The sequence below is a fragment of the Trichechus manatus genome, unplaced genomic scaffold (assembly GCF_000243295.1).
Source record: "Trichechus manatus latirostris isolate Lorelei unplaced genomic scaffold, TriManLat1.0 scaffold00209, whole genome shotgun sequence".
NCBI lineage: Eukaryota > Metazoa > Chordata > Mammalia > Sirenia > Trichechidae > Trichechus > Trichechus manatus.
Genome location: NW_004444145.1, coordinates 3,490,395 through 3,512,599, shown reverse-complemented (window position 1 = coordinate 3,512,599; position 22,205 = coordinate 3,490,395). Strand labels below are relative to the sequence as shown.

The 22,205-nt window shown below is 44.5% G+C and overlaps 1 protein-coding gene across 2 annotated transcripts in view; it reads right to left on the bottom strand.

Moving 5' to 3' along the window:
* Positions 1-788: 788 nt before the first annotated feature.
* The window catches only part of ACVR1B (activin A receptor type 1B), a 43,380-nt gene continuing 21,963 nt past the window's right edge, over positions 789-22,205 (bottom strand). The window contains exons 2-9 of one of the 2 annotated variants that reach the window (XM_023742424.1): positions 20,909-21,148; positions 19,821-20,069; positions 16,608-16,838; positions 13,300-13,467; positions 12,230-12,386; positions 8,829-8,953; positions 6,562-6,692; positions 789-4,051 (exon numbers count right to left, since the gene is read on the bottom strand). In XM_023742424.1, the coding sequence (XP_023598192.1) occupies positions 3,926-4,051; positions 6,562-6,692; positions 8,829-8,953; positions 12,230-12,386; positions 13,300-13,467; positions 16,608-16,838; positions 19,821-20,069; positions 20,909-21,148 (1,427 nt within the window). In that variant the 3' untranslated portion in view covers positions 789-3,925. The remainder of the gene's footprint in view (positions 4,052-6,561; positions 6,693-8,828; positions 8,954-12,229; positions 12,387-13,299; positions 13,468-16,607; positions 16,839-19,820; positions 20,070-20,908; positions 21,149-22,205) is intronic. The other variant, XM_004388351.2, reaches the window with a different exon arrangement.

The following is a 22,205-nucleotide window of genomic DNA, read 5'->3' as shown; positions in this document are numbered from 1 at the left end:
TTGAGATTCTATGATTCTAGTCTTGCTATTTTGGGTTCCCTCAGCCTAGAGATAGAAGACATTCACACCCACCCACACAATGAAACACACCAGAGTAAACGACTGAAGACTCCCATCTCAGTCACTTGGTGTTGGTAGGTACCCTCAAGTTGATTTCCACTTATAGCGACTCCATGTGACAGAACAGAACTGCCCCCATAGGATTTTCTAGGCTGTAATCTTTAAGGGAACAGATCACCAAGTTTTTCTCCAGTGGCTGCTGGCTGGGTTTGAACTACCAGCCTTTCAGTTAGCAGCCAAGCGCTTAACCATGTCTACTGTTAGGTGCTGTCAAGTTGGTTCCAACTCATAGAGACCCTATGTACAACAGAAACACTGCCCAGTCCTGTGCCATCCTCACAATCATTGCTATGTTTGAGCCCACTGTTGCAGCCACTGTCTCAGTCCATCTCACTGAGGGTCTTCCTCATACCTAGGCACTCCAATTTCACATTTATACTCCAATTTAGGAAGAGGTAGCAAAAACTAGGGAGAGCTCTTAGGTTGCCTTCGAGACAAGCTGGTGTGTGACTAATTAGGATCAAAGACCCTCTTTTGTATAGAGAAAAATGCTAGAAGACAAATACAAAACCCAAGAGTGTTGTCTTTTGTTCCCTTTTACATGCCATGGCCTACACGTCCATGAAAACACACACACACACACACACACACGTCTCAGGAAGCCCCACAAAAGTTCAGATCAGCACCTCTTCTGGATGTGACCTGCTGCAACCAGTGTTACCATCAGACCCTGACAAATTGGGGGGTAGAAATACTACCTTAGAACATCTACACCGTTCCCAACTTCCCTGACAAAAGCTGGGTGGTCACTCAACATATGTAAGACACATGGCACCTGAAAAACTGTGAATAAAACTTTTAATAATGTACAGCAGAAATTGGACAGGCTCATTCTTATATTAAAACAAAAGATTTCCTATATTACAATTTATTTACATTTGCATACTGAAGAGGTAAAGTGGCTAAGTGGCTATTTTACAGTCCTTTCTAATAAAATGTACAAAAACAAACAGAAGTACCGAGAATGCCGTTCGGGGGCCTTGATGGCGACAGAAGAACGGGCTTGGACTTGGTCTGTGAATCCAGAATCCACAGGTGCAGGTAGCCCTATGGACCAGGGTTAGCCTCAGGGGGCCAAAAAACACAGCTGTAGTTTCTCCCCAGCTCTTGGTGTTAAGAGTATGCAGGGTGGGAGGCTTCCCAAAAAACTGCTCAGTCTTCCCCAGAGGTGGAGGAGCTGGACTGCAGGTGTGGTGAGCACAGAAGGGCTACCTGGGGAGCCAGCTAGTAGCTTGGGAGTTGCTGGGTCGATGTGTCGGCAGATCCCAGAGGCTAGTTGTGTCTGGGGGCAGAGTGGAAGTTCCACCATCACCTATAACCCACGAAGGTTCTGCTCCAGGGCAGACAGGTGGGGCCCAGCAGGGGTGGGCAAAGAACCCCTAATGACATAATTAGTATTCAAGGAAAATTAGTGGCCAGTAAATTGGCCTAAAGGGTTTGGGGAGGATCTCCTTTAATGCAAGGAAAGCAGCAACACATCAGGAAAATAAATAGAAAGGCCAGGTGCACTGGGGAGACCGAGGTCCACAGGGAGGGCTCTTGCCCCTCCACAGGCTTTGGCAGAGACTCACTGGGCTGTAGAGGCAGAGATGCTCTGAGGCTGCATACATAATGGACCTCCCCTGGGGGGCAGGGAGGGGGCTCAGAATGAATGCAATGATTTGGTGTCTCACTGGGGCTTAGAAACCCAGGACCTACTGCCCCACTAGCAGTCCCTTGTGTGGGGGGCAGCCTCTCCTCGGTTCATAATTACAGGCTCAAAAGGCTCTCAGAACCAACTGTGAAAACTTCTGGTCTCAAAACAGGCCCCCACTTCCTTGAATCAACTCCCTCTTCAGTGCTCCAAGAGTGGGACCAAGCCTGTCTCGATCACAGATGTATTCCCAGTGCCTAGTACAGTGCCTGGCACCCAACAGACACTCAATAAACATTTGTTGAGAAAATGCCTGGAGGAAAAGGCACAACCAGCTGGACGATGCACACAAGACTAGGGTCCTAGACCAAAAAACCACTCATGCGATCGGGTAAAGGGATGGGGGAACAGAGGGCAAGAGAGACCAACCCCCGAGGGCAAAGAGGAAATCTCACTGCTGAGTGGGGACAGGCTCAGGTACAAGGACAAACATTTCCAGTGTGTGATTGAGCTGTGTGCGTTTGACTGGAGACTTTTCTTTTTTTGTGGTTGTTTTTGTAGGGATTTCTTTAAAAACAAATAGATTGAGAGGTAATCATCGCATAGAGATGGTTTTCCTTTTACAAAACTTAACAATATTAAAAAAAGTTAAAATCCAGACCCTCCCAATTTAAAAAAAAAAAAAAGCAAACCACTCCAGTTAAAATTTATGGCTTCAAAGTTATTATATACCTAAGATACGCTGACCAAATCACCACCCACAACCGTGCTTCTAGACTTCATTAAATACTATACTCAGGTTAAATATGTCAGCTCACACTGCTCCCTCCTTGGTAGGGCCCCTGAAGTGGATGCAAATCTCACATTTTCCCTCCACCCTAATCAGATAATCCAGTAAAACAAGACCCATGCAGATGCCCCCACCCCCCAAACCAGGCTCCCTCTCCACTCCTCGCCCCCCCATCCCCCTCCCCACCCCAAACCCACCACCACCAAAAATATACACTGCTGTTTCCAGAATCTGGGATATGAAAGACAGATGTGACATTCTGAGTCCCAAGATCTGCGCTTCAAATTCCTTGGCCCTTCCTTGATGCTGATGGGTATGATGCCCTTGGGCTGGCTCCTTTCCCATGAATGTCACTGACCACAACACCCAAGATTCTTTCTCTTGCCAAGATTCTTTCCCTGCCCATCCCAAACCCTCCTCTCACATTTTGACCCAAAAGCCTTCTGCCATGGACAACTAGGCCAGCTTTGGTTCCAGTCTGAAATGGAGAAGAACAACTGTGCTGACACAGGGGTGGGCAGAGCAGCCAGTAGGAAGGGAGTCCCACCATGGCATAGGGGGGCTCTGGAGGAGGGGGAAGGGGGGCCTCCAGGGGAAGGGCACCAGAGAACTAGATGCTGCTCACTACTGAACCCAGAGGTACCAGCACACAGAGACAGCAGGACAACCACACCCCAGACCTGCACATGCACAGAAAGCTCAAGCAGGTAAGTGCGCACCTACAGACACACACATACACACATACATACATACACACACACACACACACACGTGTAAGGGTGTGGCACAGACCAGGCACAACAGGGGACGCACCTCGGTACATGCACACACAGCTGGACAGACAGCTGCAGACTCGGTCTCCACTGGCAATCCCTCCAGATGTCCTTGCGAGGGAGGAAGGGAGCACTTGGCTCAGAGCTGCCTGCAAGAGGGGCTGCACTTCTGGCCCCTTAGGCCGCTTCAGTGTGCTGTGGGTTGGTCCCTGAAGGGAAACCCTCAGTGCTGCTTAGCACTGGCAACAACTCGGCTCCTTCCACCTCCCAGGTCACCCCTTTCACCAGCTCCCGACCGTATGCCAGGTGCACCAAGGTTTGTGGGACTTCCCACTACAACCAGTTTGAGTCGTGGCATTGAGTTCTCCACACAATTCGCTCTCAGAGTCTCCATGCCATTAGGAGGTAAATATAAAAGGTTGTCTGTGTCTCAAACCCAACATGGGAGTGAGCGAGTCTCCCGGGCTCTGTCCCTCTTGTGGGCCAGGAGTCCTGGCCACGGAGGGCTGGGCAGAAACGAGAGGTAGGCCTCCATCGTACGCTCAACACAGCAGCTCGAAGTGTAGTTCTCACTGCCTAGGGTTGCGTGTAGGGGAAGGGGGAGCAGGGTTAGATCTTCACGTCTTCCTGCACGCTGAGCTGTGAGAGGGTCTTCTTAATGCGCAAAGCAGTCAGGCGGGCCGCGCCGTTGGCATACCAACACTCTCGCATCATCTTCCCCATCACCCGTAACGCCTGCAAGAGACCAGAGGACATCAGTTGACCTGCCTTGGAAACAGCCTTTCTGATCTCTAGGCTCTTGCTCATTTCCCTGCCACTGCCTCCGCAGTCCAAAGTCTGTCAGAATCTCTCCTCCCTCCCCCTCTGACCTTAGGGAAATGCTTTGTAAGCTTTCCTCTCCCCATGGCGCTTCCTTCTTTAAGGGACAGGTTGCACAGGTGAGAGGAAAAAGCTGCAGCCTGGAGAAGAGTGGAGATCCTTCTCTGACCAAGTGCAGTCAGCCACTCTCCATCGTCTGGAAAATCTTGAAAGAGACACCCCCAAACACCATGTGATCTGAAAATCATTCCTACAGGTTTAAGAATCCATTTTCTGATTGTTTACTAATTATGTTTTAAAAAAAAGAAAAAAGACATAGTTCACATGCAGAGACGGGGTGGTGAACGAAGAGGAAAGCATCTCCTTAAAGCAACTCTGTCAGAGGCAGAAAGCTACACTGCCATTTCCCCACAACAAAGAAGACAACTATGGTTAGGCCAGGAGGTAGGTTAGGAAGGCACCTATGGACTGCTACTGGTTATTGATGGTTATGAATTTTTTTTTTTAATTGTTGTAGTTTAAATGAAATTTACATTTCAAGTTAGTCTCCCATACAAAAATTTATATATACATTGTGAAGTGACCCTAATTACTCTCCCCCTACTTTGACAGCACACTCCTCCTTTCCACCCGATTCCCCATGTCCACTCAACCAGCTCCCAACCCTCTCTGCCTTCCCATCTTCCCTCTGGACAGAAGCTACCCATTTAGTCTCTTGTATCTACTTGAGGTAAGAGGCACACTCCTCACGAGCATCACTTTATGTCCCACAGGCCAGTCCAATCCCTGTCTGAAGAGTTGGCCTTGGAAATGGTTTTAGTTCTGGGCTGATAGAGAATCCGTAGGCCATGCTTTCTGGGGTTTCTCTAGTTTTAGTCAGATCATTAAGTCTGGTCTTCTTACTAGAATTTGAGTTCTGCACCCCACCTTTCTTCTGCTCCATCTGGGACTCTGTTGTGTTCCCTGTCAGGGCAATCATTGGTGGTAGCTGGGTACCATCTAGTTCTTCCGGTCTCAGGCTGATGAAGTCTCTGGTTTATGTGGCCCTTTCTGTCTCTTGGGCTAATACTTTCCTTGTGTCTTTAGTGTTTTTCATTCTCCTTTACTCCAGGTGGTTGGGACCAATTGATGCAACTTAGATGGCTGCTTGCAAGCTTTTAGGACTCCAGACGCCACTCACCAAAGTAGGATGTAGAACAATTTCTTAATAAACTTTGTTATGAGGGCTATGAATTTCTGATTGCCAGGGCCAAAATTAGTTTTCAGTTAGTGGAACTCACTTTCCTAAGCACAACCCCAACATATAAAACAGAAAACTACAGACAGCACTGACTGCAGGGGGAGGGCAGCTAAAGACCAGCTTTCAGCTTCATCCTCATCCTCTGAAGAAAACCCTAACCCAAGAGTTCCCATAAACATTTTGAAAAATGCTGCCCTATTATGCAATGGAAGGAGCCCTGGTGGTGCAGTGGTTAAGTGCAAACCAAAAGGTCAGTAGTTTGAAGCCAACAGCCGCTCCATGGCAGAAAGATGTGGCAGTCTGCTTCCATAAACATTACAGCCTTGGAAACCCTATGGGGCAGTTCTACTCTGTCCTATAGGGTCGCTATGAGATGGAAGTGACTTGACAGCAATGGGTTTATTATGCAATGGGAAGGCATCAACTATAATGTCAACGGAGTAGCTTTGTCCCTAAATCACAAATGCCCTCTAGTGGTATAGTTTTGAGAAACAGCCACTGTATAAAAGGAGGCCCATGTGCAGTTAGCTAGGCAAACTCTGCCCCCCATCCCCAAAGTCTCTTAAGACCCCAGAATTCCACCTTTATCAGGAATCTGTCATAAATTTGTCTTCATTTCAATTATTTCCACTAAATATTGTCCCCTCCCCGCTTCATCTGCCCTATCTCCCCAATTCAAATTCTCCATCCTAATCCCAACCCTTTCACATGTCATCCTCCTGCCTTTCTTCAGAGATTTTAGAAAGGTCACTTCCTTTACAGACATGTCCCCAGGCTAAGTCCTTGCCCCCTCATTCTTCTAAACCCTAACAGCTTCCTTTATGGATGTCTCTTTTCAACTCTTCTACAGAGCTCAGCTCACACCTGCAGTTTCCAGGCTATTTTTGTAGTCAGACAGGTCTACTAACTCCCGGTTCAGCTTTTGTCTCTGTCTCTTGGTAACTACCTCCCTTAACTGTGTCCTGGGGATGAAGCCTTTTTCTTCTTCTAGGCTGTCAACTCTAAAGGGCATGCTAGTGCCCAGGACAAGGGACTGTGGTCCCAAAGGACTCAGTACAGACTAGCCTAGGCCTACTGACCCACTCAGGGGGTATCCCTGGGGGCTGGCTCTGTTGTCACAAGACCTTTTTCTAAGGTAGAAAAATCAGGCAGATGGAAAAGCTGCAAAGGCAGGGAAGCTTCCTACCTCATAACTTTGCCACCAGTTGGGGATGTTGGGACGTAACTTCTGGTCACATACAACCTTTCGCATTTCTTCAATGGAAGGGTCAGAGGGCACTAGGTCATAATATGGCAGCTGATATTCTTCATGGACTCCTGGGAGAAAAGAAATTATCAACCTGAGTTATCAACAAAAGGAAGAGATTACTCAAAAGCCAATGACAACACCCACATTGTGGTCTGTAAATACCATTTCCCACTAAGACAAACTAGGGCTCCAGGGAGAAGCTGGTCAATTCCCAATATGAGACAAGAAACACATATTAGCCAAGAACATCTTTTTTTATACTAAAAGCAAAGAAACTGTCAAAGACTACTGGGGTCACATACCAACTTGAAAAGATCCCAACTGGTCAGAAATGAGAACATTTGAGCAAATATTTTTAAATCCATCAGTTCACAATGATACTTAAAAAGAAAAACCTGATGTTACCTTTGGAGGATGCTAGGGTGCAAGTTCATTTTGAAAAATGGTAAATAAACAAAGAATTAAGTATTCATCCTGCCTTTCCTATTCAAACTATACATCTTGGTAACCAAATATACAATTAGGGGAAATTTCTCTTTAAAGAAGAAATTCAGCTAATACCTGTTTGACAGAATCAGGATATCGGCATTTTTCAACTTGTAATGAATCTGGATTTGGACAATGATAACTGATGGCTGCTAACAGCGCAGAGATAACCCTGTGCTGGAAGTATAGAATAACGTCTATGAAGAATTATTGCCAAAAAAAATCAAATATGAGTCTAGCTGCTAGGTCTAATTCATAGGAAATACCAGGAACTGAACATTGTCTATGAGGAGGCAATAAGCAAATTCTAGACCGGAAAACTTTACAGGACAAATGACCTGGATTCTCCATAAATAAAATGCAGAAGAAAAAAAAAAAAAAGGAGGGGGAACCTGAAGATTATAAGAGACTTAAGAGATCTATCAATTAACTGCAACAGATGGATCCTATTTGGTCCCTGATTTGAACTGTTCTAAAAAAAATGAGGAGATGACTGGTAAAATCTCAACACTGCCTGAGTATTAAATAGTATTAAAAAATTAATGGTAATTTCCTGAAGTATGATAACAACATGGCATCTTATGTCCTTATCTCTCAGAGTTACAAACGAAAATATTTTCCATGGTAAAAAAAAGGTAATTTAAAAAAAAACAATGAAACTTTCTTATGTCTTTTTCCAGGAAAGACCCTGCTGCTCTGAGATAATGGGACAGGATTTTAAACAGAGTTTGACTTGATAATTATTTAAAGGTAGTTAAGAGTTTAAGCTCAGCTTGCTGGGGTTTGAATCTTCACTAGCTGTCTGACCTTGGACAAATTACTTAACCTCTTGGTGACTCATTTTCTTCACCTGCAAAATGTTGACACAGTACCTACTTCACAGGTTTGTCATAAAGATCACATGAGTTTATCCACAGAAAGTGCTGAACAAATGTTGTTATTATTATTGTTCACCACTATCTAACAGTTATAGTACAGTGGTGGCTTGCATGTTGCTGTGATACCTATGTGGGCTGAGATAAATGGCTGAGAGCAGTGTTACACTAGAAAAGTAGTTTCTTAAACTGGATCAAGTAGCAGAGTACTAGGAAGTCAAGGCGCTCTTTGTGGAGCACACCATAAAATGCTGATATACTAAGCTGATGGGAAAAATGTTTTCTGCTAAATGTGATACTACCCTTTACTGGATTCTGACATGGATAAGTACTCGTAAGTGCCAAAGATTTAAGAAAAAATTATGGGAGGAAAAAACTCACTCTGAGAAAATTCTATGCATTAGTAAGCTTTCTCCTGCAAACTGAGAAATCCCCGCTACTATTTTCGCAGCGAAACACCAGCGCTACCTAGGAACATGGCTTAAGATCCAGGGCATTAGAACATACTGCCTCCAACGTAAGGGAGACCCTACAGTGATGCTCTGCTATGTGCACTAAGGGCATCCCTCACCCCCTTGGGCCAACAGAGACAATGCATTTAAGAAAAAAGGTCAAATGAGCCTCCAGAATGGTTACCACAAGGTAAAGCACTGCTTTATGGCAACTACTCAACAAGCTGGTGGTTCAAAGAGTAAACACACCCTTAGACACAGCTGCCTCCAAGGTTCCATATCTTTGATGAGAACCATGTATGATTCGGGCTCTGACACCAAGCATCCTGACCAGTTATATAAAGAAAGGAACAGGGAGGTAGGGGAAAGAGAAGGCAAAACAGAAAGGTACCTCCAGAATTGCATCTTCGAGCAATTTCCCAATATACAAGCCCGAGGGCATAGATATCAGCACATTTAAAGGAGTCAAAGTGTTTCATGTTTATGGTTTCATCAAGTACCTCGGGGGCCATGTATCTGCAACAACAAAGGAAACAAGATCAGGCATAAAAACACGTATATGTTGACGATATCTCTCTTTTAAATCCAAGTATTGATTGAGGGGCCTTCTGAATGTGGAATAGATATTACCAACCTCAACTACAGAGCGTCAGCCTAAGAAAGTCCCCTAGGGAGGAGAAAGTGATCAATTCTCTTTATTGCAGTCTCCCGTATGTTTTGGATTCAAATCTAAATACTTCATCATAGATTGGGCAATAATAGGCTACTCTTATTTGTATCTCCATTCTTTAACCATCAAGGTTTGCTTATTTTAAACATGTTTTGATTTCTTGGCAGAGGTACTTATAGTGTGGTTCACATGGCAGTCATGTACGTATTATTTGGTTGCTACTGGGGTCTTTCTGTGGAGCCCTGGTGATGTAGTAGTCAAGAGCTCAGCTGCTAACCAAAAGGTCGGCAGTTCAAATCTACCAGTCGCTCCCTGGAAACCCTATGGGGCAGTTCTACTCTGTCCTGTAGGGTCACTATGAGTGGGAATTGACTCAGTGGCAACAGGTATACTGGGGTCTTTTACTTTGTTTACTGTAGCCACAGGGATGGGTTGAGCTTAAATTTCATCCTCAATTTCTTTTGTTATCTTACCTGATTGCAGTTATTGTAAAAATTAATTTTCAGTAGTTGTCAAAGTCACTCTTATTTAATTACTACTACTTGAACCACAGTATAGCAAATCAAGCAATCACCTCAGGCCCCACACTTTGGGGACTGGGTAGCTGCAATGATTGTCAAAAGAAAGGAAAAAAGCAGCCATACGATTTAGTGAAATTCACTGAGATTCAACAAGTAAACAGACCCCCCCCCCACTTCCATCCTATTAAAAGGCAGTCTCCACCTCACACACGTATGGAAATTAACTAAAAATGGATCAGCGACCTAAATATAAGAGTAAAACTCTTACAAGAAAACAGGGGACCTTGGTTTTGACAATAGATTCTTTGATATCAAAAGCATGAGCAATAAAAGAAAAAATAAACTGGACTTCACCAATATTAAAAACTTTCTTTGTTTGCTCTTGCTTTTAAAAAATGTTTTTCTGGTGAAACATACACAACAAAACATTTGCCATTTCATCCATTTTTACGTGTACAACTCAGTGACATTTACATTCATCATGTTGTGAAAACATCACCACTACCTGTTTCCAAATTTTTTCACCACCCTTAACAGAAACTCAGTGCCCCTTAATATTTCCTGATTGCCCACTCCTATCTACCCCTGGTAGCCATTAATAACCTCTGGCCTCTGCGCATTGACCTATTCTAAATATTTCATACAAATGAGATCATACAGTATTTGTCCTTGTGTGCCTGCCTGATTTTACTCAGCATGTTTTCAAGGTTCACCCATGTCAGCACGATCAAAACTTTCTCTTTATGGCCAAATAATATTCCATTATACGTATATGCCACATTTTATTCATTCATTCATCTGTTGATGAACACTCAGGTTGTTTCTACCTTTCGGCTACAGTGAAAGATGCTGCAAAGAACATTGGTGTACAAGTATGTTTGAGTACCTGTTTTCACTTCTTTTGCGTGTATACCTAGGAGTGAAATTAAAAACTTTTGTGTATCAAAGGACTTTATCAAGAAAGTGATGAGACAACTTGCAGAATGGGAGAAAATATATGGTAATCATATATCTGATAAGGGTTTAATATCCAGAATATATAAAGAACGCCTACAACTCAACAACAAAAAGACAAACAACACAATTAAAATATGGGAAAAGAATCTGAACAGACATTTCTCCAAGGAAGATTTAGAAATGGCCAATAATCTCATAAAAACACTTTCAACATCATTAGTCACTGGGGACACGGAAATCAAAACCACAATGAGATACTACTCCACACCCACTAGGATGGCTATTATCAGAAAAATGGAAAATAACAAGTGCTGGTGAAGACGTGGAGAAATTGGAAATCTTGCACATTGCTGGTAGACATGTAAAATTGTGCAGTCACTGTGGAAAACAGTTCGGTGGTTTATCAAAAAGTTAAACATAGAACTACCATATGACCCAGCAATTCCACTCCTAAGTATACACCCAAAAGAAATGAAAACAGGGACTCAAACAGATACCTGAACACCAGTGTTCACTGCAGCATTATTCACAATAGCCAGAAGGTGGAAACAACCCAAGTGTCCATCAACAGATGAATGTATAAAATGTGGTATATACATACAGTGAAATATTACTCAGCTATAAACAGAAATTAAGTTCTAATATGCACTACAACATGGATGAACCTTGAAAATGTTGTTGGTGGTTGCTGTCGAGTTGGCTCCAATTCATAGCAACTTTATAACAAAACATTATGCTGAGTGAAATGTCAAATATAAAAGAACAAATATTGTATGATCACACTTATATGAAATATCTAGAATAGGCAAAGGCAGATACCAAAGGTTATTAGTGGTTACCAGCGGCTATAAGGAAGGACAAATGGGGAGATACTGCTTAAGGAGTACTGAGTTTCTGTCTGTGGTGATGAAAAACTTTCGGAACTACATAGTGGTGATGTTTGCATAACATGGTGAAAGTAATTCATGTCACTCAATTGTACACTTAAAAATGGTTAAAAAGGTAAATTTTTTATTATATATATTTTACCACCAAAAAAAAAAAGAGAAGGCAGTCCCATTTCCAACTCATAAGGTCCATCTTGCAATCACAACTCCTTCTTCACTTCTGTAGGTGTAGGAAGCAGGTCCATAATGCTTAAGGATGCCCCAATCTCCACCTGAGACCACCTCTGCTCTAGTCTAGCACACCTGCTCTCCAAACCTCAAGCAGAGCACACTCCCTGCTTCCTCAGGGGTCTCTGCACAGCCCATCCCTTTGGGCTGCAATATTTCTCCTCTTGCCCCAGCCAAGCCTGGTACCTGCCCTCCTTCCAAATCCTGCTCCAGATTCTTTTTTTGCACGAAGTATTACCAACCTATATCTGACTCTAGCTCCTCCATTTTCTCTGCTGCCCTCACCACTACCACCACCACCTACGTGTATAGTTCTATGAAGCTGCGCTTGTACTACCTGTGTCTATTAGATGTAACCTGAGTAGTGTTCCAGCATGGAGGGCAGGTGTTCAACTTGACTTTAACTGTCTGAGAGCAAGGACCACACCTCCTTTTTCTGTGCCTTCTTCTCCTGTGCATATGGAAAAGGGCATACATGGGATACTCAGTACATGCTGTTGAGAAAGGCAGAGGCCCGGGGCCTTCCTACCGTTTGGTTCCCACCCTCTGATTTGGGGCAATGTCAATGGTGTCGGTGACTGCATCATGACGAACAGCCAGGCCCAGGTCTGCGATGGCACACATGCCATTTTTCTTTACCAGGATGTTCTTTGACTTCAAGTCTCGATGAGCAATTCCAGGCTTCCCTGGTGGAGGAGGGGGGAAGGAATTTTAAAGAAAGCTAGGATAAAGGTTAAAAGCCCAGACTGTGTAGGTTCAAGCCTTGGCTTTGCTTCCCACTAACCCAGCAACAATACTTACTTCACGGAATGTTATGAGGATTAATGCACTGATGTAAGTAAATAAAGAACTTAGAAGGGCATGTATATTAGCTAATATCGCTACCACCACTACTTGCCTTCCCTGAACCTAACATACCCAGGCACAGAACTGCTGAGGAATAAGAAGAAAAGCTGTGGTGTTGGCTAGGTTCTCAGAATCAAACAGGCCCAAAGATGAGGACTGCTAATATCACTCCACGGCCTAGGAACGGAATCAAACTTTAATGCCTGCCGCTATGAAAAGATTAAGGAATCTCCCAAAAAAGGTGATTATCGTAGTCAACAACAGGAAAGCTCGAGGTCTTTTTCTTCCAAGATAATCTTCCTAGATTTGTAAAGCCCAGTGTCTAATCCACCAAGCAGTCTTAAATCCAGCTCTCCTACCAATGAATGTGTGAAATTACTAAAATGATGGTCCATGCATTTGTTTTATCTTCTTAGTTCCATTCTTTTACACACATACTGTGGGCTTCCTTAATAAATGCTAGCTTACCAACAAACTACTATGTCAGTCTACCAAATGACAAATAATGCAACAGTTACATTACACAGTCCCCTAAGGAGTTCTAAAACAGAGGTGAAGAGGACTCCCTTCCTAGACCTCTTGTTTTTGCTCAAGTAAAGTACAAACTTCTTCCCTTTAGATTAGACAGTCGTTCCTGAGGCCCAGCCCCAGCCCCAGCTCTTTCAGTAAAAAGGAATTCTGGGAACTAAATCAGGATGACATAGGCTTTTAAAGTCTACCCGACCACACTGCTGCTTGGCTGGGTCCGCTCACCTTGCGTACCCACAATCTCCATGTGCAGGTGTGCCAGCCCACTAGCAGCAGACAAGGCCAGCTTGATCATCCCCTCGATTGTCACTGTGTACCGGTTAAGATAATCAAACAGGGAGCCATGCTCGTGATAGTCAGAGACAAGCCACAGCTGTGTCCAGGTGCCGTTATCTGCAGAGAAAAAAAACAAAAAACCCAAACCCATTGCCATCGAGTCAATGCCAACTCATAGCGATGTTATAGGACAGAGCAGAACTGCCCCAACAGGGTTTCCAAGGCTGTAAATTTTTACAGAAGCAGACTGCCACATCTTTCTCCTGCAGAGCCGCTGGTGGTATCTGCAGAGAACCACACATGAATTCCAGAAAAGGCACAACTAGCAGCAAAAAGGAAGCATACGTGTATATCCCAAAACCCAGTCAGACTCCTGAATTTGCACTTGTCACCTCTACACCTCCAAATGCCACCCTCTGTGCCCGTTTCATCTACAGGTGTCCACTTTTGGGCTCCAGAAAGGCCAGAGGAACAGTGTTTTTTTCCTTTGGCCTGCTCCCTTATTCTTATAGGTAGACTTCAGGATTCTACACAGTGCTACATTTTTAAAGCAAATTTGGACACGTGAGGTATCCAGGAGAAGAGGAAGCATACGCTTATGGAAAGCTGACAGGTATCATGTGTTTAGTGGTGTAATGCTGCTTTTGATCTTGAAACGACAGGCTCATCAACACTTTAGCAACGATAACTGGCTGCACCCACCACCACCAAGAGGAAGGCGTCTCAGCTCCTTCTCTGTGCTCCAATGACACTGTGAACACCAGTGCTTCAAACTGGTTCGTTCTGGTTAGAACCCCTGCGGACAACTTGCATTTCCACCCCAACCAAACCCACTGCCATCTATGAGTCGATTCCAACTCATAGTGACCCTACAGGACAGAGGAGATCTGCCCCATAGGGTTTCCAAGGAATGGCTGGTGGATTCGAACTGCCAATCTTTTGATTATCAGCTGAGCTCTTAACTACTGCACCACCAGGGCTCCATTTCCACCCTAGACCTACTGAATCAGAATCTACAGTTTAACAAGACCCCCAGGTGATTCTTATGTATAATAAAGTTTGAGAACCACTGTTCTACTAGTGGTTCTCAGAACTGGTCCCTAACCAGGGAACTTGTTAGAAATGCAAGTTCTCAGCAGGGGTCCGAACCAGACCCAACAGGCTCAAGCCCTGGTGAACACAGCCTAACCACAGCACCTGTCTCATCTGTAATGTTTCTTTTTAAGCCTACTGCTCTATTCTGTGAGAGCAGGAAAGACCTCGTTTATGCATCATTGTATCCCAGGCCAAAAAATACTTTTCAATACATGAATAGTACTCTTGCAAGTATTCCACAGAGAGGTCAGCTTATCCTCAGGAGAGCAATGGAAGGGGGCTAGTATGCACTTCTATTTTCTCTCTTTTATACACGGGGAGTGTGTGCAGTGGGGCACGGAGAAAGAGGAGGGCAGAGGGATGGAGGGAAAAAAAAGGAAAACCAAAAGCAGATAATCTAATTAGGCTATGGTGTTGTCAAAAGGAAGACTGGAAATTGGATTGAGACCTCCCAAATTCCAAGCTGGCACTAGTTCCAGAACACCATACTATGTATCATGTTAAAAAGGCAAGAATGGAATAAGATTTTTCTCCTTCCTTGGCCCTAATGTGGGTTTCAACAGCCAGAACCCGACTCACACAGCTGCCAGAATCAATAAAGGGAGTGGCTCCTGGAGAAGCAGCACCACTCTTGGCTTCACTGATGACAAACAAGGGCCCACCCAGCACACCCTCCACACACTCTAACCAGCCCTGAAGATGAGGACCCTACAAATGAGTTGAAAAGGAAGACACCTTTTTGATCCTTTAAAATATACAGAAGATTTAAATTTTTCAAAAGGTGATGCTGTTTTAAAAAGAACAGCTTGCTCAGAGGGAGTAAAATTCTCTCTCCCCCTTCTCATGTTGAGTCCAAGACTCTGCAGCTTGGGGACAGCTGAGGCCATTACAAAGCCCCACAGCAATGTGAGGAATGAGCAGCCTGCTGTTGTTTTAAGGAAGAACAATAAATACACAGCATCTTCTGTAGGTTCTGTAGACACCAACTTTAAATCTCTGTGCCATGGGAGCAAACTGCATCAATAATGCCAGAGGGACCCTGCTAAGTGTAAACCCAATAACCTCATGGTCTTTTCTGCATGTCAGGTGCACTACCTGTCCAGGTGTCTGTCTCCCCCTCTTACTGGGAGCTCTGTGAGGGGTGGGCCTGGGTCTTGTTCTTATGCAGAGTTCCTGGGCTGCAGTAGTCAATAAATGTTGTTGAATTAATGAGTGACATTTCAATTACTCCCCACTATCTTCAGAAGAAAGTACACACTTCTCAAAACGGCCCTTCATAGACTGGCCTTTGCCTACATCTCCACCACATCTTTGGCCATAACACAGCCGTCCTGAGTTACTTGCAGGTTCCTAGATGCATCTCACCTTTGCATGTGTCTGGAGTGCTCTTCCCACTGGGCTTTTTCTTCCTGGCCAACTCGTACTCACTGCCTATAATTTATTGTTAGTTTACTTGTCTCTTTGCTAGTCAGTGAGATTCTCAAAAATAGGGATGAGCCTGGGTACACAAGGGACGTACCTGGGTACACAAGAACCAAAAACTAAAGCAAGAAGAGGGAGAAAAAGGAAGAAAATAGGGACCTCAGGTACAGGCAAGGCCAAAAGCTGAGCTAGAAGGCCACCAGGTAGTCCTTCTGGGGGAGGCCGGCCACTCCTCCTGCATGCCTGCTCCACTAGAAAAGTTACATGTATATGGTTCTGGTCATGCCACAGAATACACGGGCTAGATGCTTTTCTGCCTGCCGGAGCTGCCCTTTCCTCACAGGGGTTGAGGCCATTATTCCTCGTTGTAGTAATTTTCAAAATAAACTTACTGGAGCCTATACAGAGACCACAATGGGGGTGGATTTGGGTGAGTGTCAAGGAAGAAAAATCGAGCAGGCAGGACTGAAGCGGTTTATCTAGTTTATCTGCTTAAAAACTGCTTGTTTATCTGTTTAGTAAACTGGGCTTCTGTTGAAACTTTTGCTGGAATAAAGGGTTTCACATCTTAAGAAAAGTCTGAAAACTATGATCTTATTCAGATTTTCTTTCTATTACAGGTAGTAACTATACAGGCAAATGGAGCTGTGCAGGCACACAGCTGTTTCATTTCCTAGCAGCCCTCCATCTTGGAATGCTGCTGTCATTGGGACACCCCGCATCCAAACCCAGCCCTTTACCTTTATTGTCAGCAGCAATAAATCCAAGGATGTTTTCATGGCGCAGCATGACTGTCTGGTATATCTCCGCTTCCCGGAACCAAGACCGCTCTTCACGAGAAGAGAAAATTTTCACAGCCACATCACCACCCCTCCAGCGGCCACGCCAGACTTCCCCAAACCGGCCCTTGCCAATTATCTCCTGTAAAACGATGGTTCGCGCCACTGTGCGCTGGACAAAAAGCGGTAAGCCTGTGGACCAAAGAACGGAAAGAAACCTGTCATTGTAAATTTACTGAACTTGGCAACTCCCACAGCTCACTGCTCCACTGCAAAGGCCTGCTTCACTGTCTCCATTCTATACTGGCCAATCAACCACAGAGAGCTGCGGCTGCCCCCACACCACGACAAGGTCATCTACAGAGGGCTGAACCAGTGGGCCACTGGGAATGAACACAGGAAGGGAAACGCGTATGATTAGCTGTTCCTTATCTAAGCACGTTCTCCTCTCAGTATGGATGAGGGTTGAATGTAAATGTCTGACCAGATTTACCAACTCTACGGCCTGCTACCTGTGGGTCAATCCACCCACATCTGCTTTATTCTGGTGGAAGAGGAAAGATGGCACAGAAGATGGAAGTGGGGGCTTGTGTATTGGGAGCTGCCTTCTGACCGCTCTGCTCACTACCCACTAGAGGGCAGTGCTGTGTGGCCCATGAAAGTAGAACTAGGGTTGTCTCATGCTGAAAGATCCCTAGTCAGGGCGTAACAGGTTCCCACCTCTCACAGGCGATTCTGAACTCCAGCTGTAGAACAGTGACTACCTATGCTTATTCTAAGATTAATATTACTGTCTTCATAAGAAACATTTATTGCCTAATAGGACCAATTCAATGTCTCCCTGTCTATCCACTCTTACCATCCTGACCGACTCTCTTCGTGACCAATAAATAGATAAGCAAATCTGTTATTAATCCCTAAGTCTTACGGATGTGAATTACCATTTACTGTATGCTTACAATGCATTAGGCACTATGCTAAGGTCTTTATATTAATTATATAATTTCTTCATAATTACCTACAAGGTGGATACTGCTATTATCCCCATTTTACAGGTGAGAAAACTAAGGCTCAAAGAAGAAGGTTACATACCTCATTCAAATTCATACAAGCAGTAAATGGTGGAGCTGGAATTAAAATCTAGGACTGTCTGACTCCAAAGTCTATGTTTTTAAGTACAACAGTATAGCTCCACCGAAATGTTTCTTAAATTAGACCCCTCCTCTCCATCCCTGCTGCACCTGTCCTAGTTCAGGACCTTCTTTAAAGACTTCCAACTGGTCTCCCTGCCTCCCCCCCTCACCTTGCTCCTGCCCTGCACACCCACACACAGCTCTGCCTCACCCCACTCTCCTTAAAGGGAGGTTGGTAAATAAATGAATCTGTCCTCCACACCGTCAGAATTCCTTTCAGAAATATACGAGCATTCATTTCCCCATATAAAAACTTTAAGTAGATCCCTCTTACCTATAAGATAAAGTATGTCACTCAATGTCCTTTACACCTGGGCCAACCTGCCTTTCTCTACTCCCCACTGCGAACACACCATGCTAGTGTCCTTATCATTCTCTAAATATACCTTGGTGAACCTTTTGTGCCTTTTTGTCCTTTTACTCAAGGTGCTTCCCTTGGCCTGGAATGTTCCTTGCCCTTTTACCTCTCTTAAAAAATTCCAACTCATTCTTTACGACTCCTTTAAATGTGTCTTCCTCTGTGAGATCCTCCCCAAAAACCCGTCTCTTCTTTCCAATCCTGGGTCATTCCCTTTTTAATTTTTGTTTACCTTTTATCACCTGGAGGGACTCAACATATATTTGTTAAAATGAATTAGAAGTCACATAAGCAGCATGGACTTATTGCTGTAAAAATTACATTATTAAAAATCCAACACCCTGGGAGTTCTGCATATTCTGAATTAAGAATAAACTAAACCACCCAGAGAGAAATAGTTATTAGCCATTTTTCTCCAGATGATTAAATAACCACCATGGTCCTTCCCTAGCCTCAGCCAGTTCTAATCTTAAAAAGACTCCAAAAACCAGCACTATTCCTCGTCTATCAGCAAACCACGTCAGAGTCAGCCAGGTGGTTCTAACCACTACTCTACCTCTTTCAGCAGAGAACAAGCCACATATTTTCTCTCTTTCTAAAAATATGCAGCTTTTAAATATATCCATCATTTTGGCACTCTCTACTGCAGAGCTTAATAAAGGCAAAACCACTGAAATTCAGGAGATGTCACAGCTCAAAGTATTCCTTGTGTTCAAGAAGGAATGTCTGGCCGTGACAGACAGCATAATTTCCCTACAGAATAACAGCCTTGTCACATGGCAAGGGAACATACATAAAACACACACAACATTCTCACAAATAAGATCCTGTATGTGTTAGCTAGAATGGCAACAGTGAACTTTGTAGATGATTTTTTCTCCCCAAGAAAGGAATACTACTGTCACTAAAATAATTGTTATCTTCATGAAAACTCTTTTGCAGTCATGTTCACAACTAATAGCTAGCTGATCCATACCGAGACCTGAAAAACCTCAATTCCCTTTATCCTAAATTCTGATCTCATGGCAAAGGTCCACTGTTAGGTTCAATTCCCTCATCTAAATAAGACTGGGCTAACAACAGACAGTACAGGAAATGGTGCTGAGAACCCAAGCTACCTTTATTTTAACCTGCACCAAAAAACCGTTGGGCAACTGGTACAAGTCAATGATTACCAAATCCCAACTTAAGCTTTACTCAATGCCCTTAAACTCCCCTTGTGGTTGCCCGGCGATCAATGATTAGCCATCACCACCTCAAAGGAATCCGGCACACTCCTGTTTCTCAAAAGGGGCCCTTAAATTGAGCACTCTACTGCTCAGGTGGAACCAGCTGAATTTTAATAGATGTACAGTTACAAGCCTCCGAGAGAGGCAGGGTTTCCGGAATGAGGAGTTTTGCACTTGACCTTTGGAATCCCAGAGAATGAAAAATTTTCTGTGAACCCATAATCTTATCTTACTACACGTCAGACTCCAAAAGAAGGGAAGTTATGAAACCAAATGACTCAGTGCTAGTAGAAACAAATGCAGGGCTCCTAGCCATCTTCATAAACACACTATCCTGCTGGGAAACAGCGATGAAGGTCAACAACAGACAACAATGCCCTGAAGAACTCAGTACCTGAGCCAGACCCAGATGTGGAGAGATCGTAGACCAGATCCTGGAGTGTCTTGTCTTTGGAGAGACACATTTCACACGAGGGATCTTCCATGTCTAGTCTCTGGCGGTTGTGATAGACTCGCTGATGATAGTTAATGACAAGGAAAACAATGATGATGATGAGAAACAGGAGGAAGACTGGGCCAGCAATGATGCCTACCAGCTCCACAGGGCCCCACATGGAAGGGTGCTCTGGCTCCTTGAGATGACCTGGACAAGTGAGAGTGGGAAGGAAAGAACGAGTGAAAACAAGGGAAACTTGTGGTTTTATTTACCCCGGCACCTCCCACAAAGTGAAAAGGCCCCTCTCCATCTCAGTGTGTTCAGGGAGCCCTTGATCTCTTTGCTCTTACTGGGCAGTTTGTCTGCCTAGATGCTCTCAAATGCCAAACTTCCGTAGTTACGGCATCCCTATAAACCGTCACATCCAAAACCCACTTCGTAATTTCACAGTACTATTCCCACCTCAACCCCCTAAAAAGATGAGTTTCTATCTTTCAACTTACAACAGCTCCTCTAAGCTCTGCCCTAGTCTCTTTCGTTCTCCTTTACCTCCTCCCCAGTAATAACTTCTAAACCTTTAAAATCACTTAGTGGCAGGCTTGCAAAGAGGCAGTATCTAATATTTCTCAGCCTTAGTCACTGTCCTTTTCCAATTCTAGACCCTCTCCACATTATACCATCACTCTCACCACAGCAGCCCCCTTCACAGCTCTGGCACCATCTCTTTGGGATCAGGCCCACATTTGCCTATGGTGATCCCTGCCTGGTACTTCCATGCCATCACCATTTGCCTATGGCTGCTTAGCCACTATCTACAACCCAGCTTTCACCTCTGGGACAAACTTGAAACATCTGTCTCACTCACCCCCTCAATCTGCACACCTGACTTGGGAGGAATCCCAGTCCTTATCACCTTGGGGGAACATCAAAAAGGTACCTTTACCTATCATCAAACAAAGGGAGTGGGGAAGAACAGAGAAGGATGAAGTGACAAGGGTGCCCTACCTCCAAGATGAGCCAATAGTCCAACAAGGGTATCCACTCACCACTGGGCACCCTCAGGTCAATCTTGTTGCAGAAGTCAGTATAGCAGCAGTGGGTGTTACGCAGATCTTCTGAGCTCAGGCAGTAGAAGGGCTTCCCAGCGGGGACCAGCTCCACTTTGGGGATGCAGGTGCGCACATGGTGCTCCATCCCATCCAGGTTGAAAATGGAAACCATGCAGGCCCCATCTGTTTCACATGTGTAGTTGGCCTGTAGGCAGCTGGTGCACGCACACAGTAGAGCTGCAGAAAATTTGGGGTAGACATTGGTGGTGGGGTCTCATCCTAGGTCCTTTTCCAGATTTAGAAATACAACCCCTTAGCATACTTGATGTTCCAAAATAAGGGGTTTTTATAGAGATGGGGCCAGAAAGGTGACATCTTCAATTGAGGCACAATCTTTTCACCTGTTATTCAGCTCACGAGCAAGGCTTTCTAAGCCCTGGGCTTTCCTCTAAGCGCTCTATTATATGCCTATCAGAGAAGTTACCTTCTGAACTTTGCCTTAGACTTATTACAAATTATTACATGGCTGGGAAAGAGGTTTTCCTTCAAATTCCAATACTTACAGATGAGAGAAAGGCACTTCTCTTTGGATAATATAGGACACCCCCCCCCAATTCCATCCCAAACCACCTTGAAGCCATCAACTACTCCCCTAGCTCCTCTCTGGGGCACCAGACATGCTCAGTCTCCTGAATACAGCGTGCATGCTCTCACACATGGAAGCCTTTGGCAGTCGTTAGTGTGTGTCAGGGGCCCCCTCCTGAAACTCTGGGCCCACATTCTTCTATTGCAGCACTTACAGCACAGTGCCTAGCACAGCGAAAGGACAGTTCTTTCAAAGCCTCCATCCAAACCTGGGGGCCTAGTCAGGATGTACTTCTTCCTAACCATCCTGTCTATGAAGTATTCCTAGATGCAGCATCACCCCCATAAACAACACTAAAAGAACCACAGACTAGAACCCAAACAGAGTGGTTTCAAATACTCTCCAGGGGAAAGGAAAGGGAAACTCATTTCTCTGAGTAACACCAAATGCTAGGAGCTTCATACACGGACTCCCCAGTTCAGAAGGAAAACTGTGACAACTTGGACACGTTATTTCTGACTATACTGTTTGGGAGGAAAGAGAAGAGGGGAGAAAATGAAAGATAACTAAAGCAGAAGTGAAAAAATTTTTCTGTGCAATCCTTCACCAGCTTCGCGGATTTTTTATTCCCTTCTTCTCTCCCCTGGTACCATCGAACCCCAAAGAGGATAGTATCAGTGCCTACCTCATAAAGTTCATGTGAGGAAT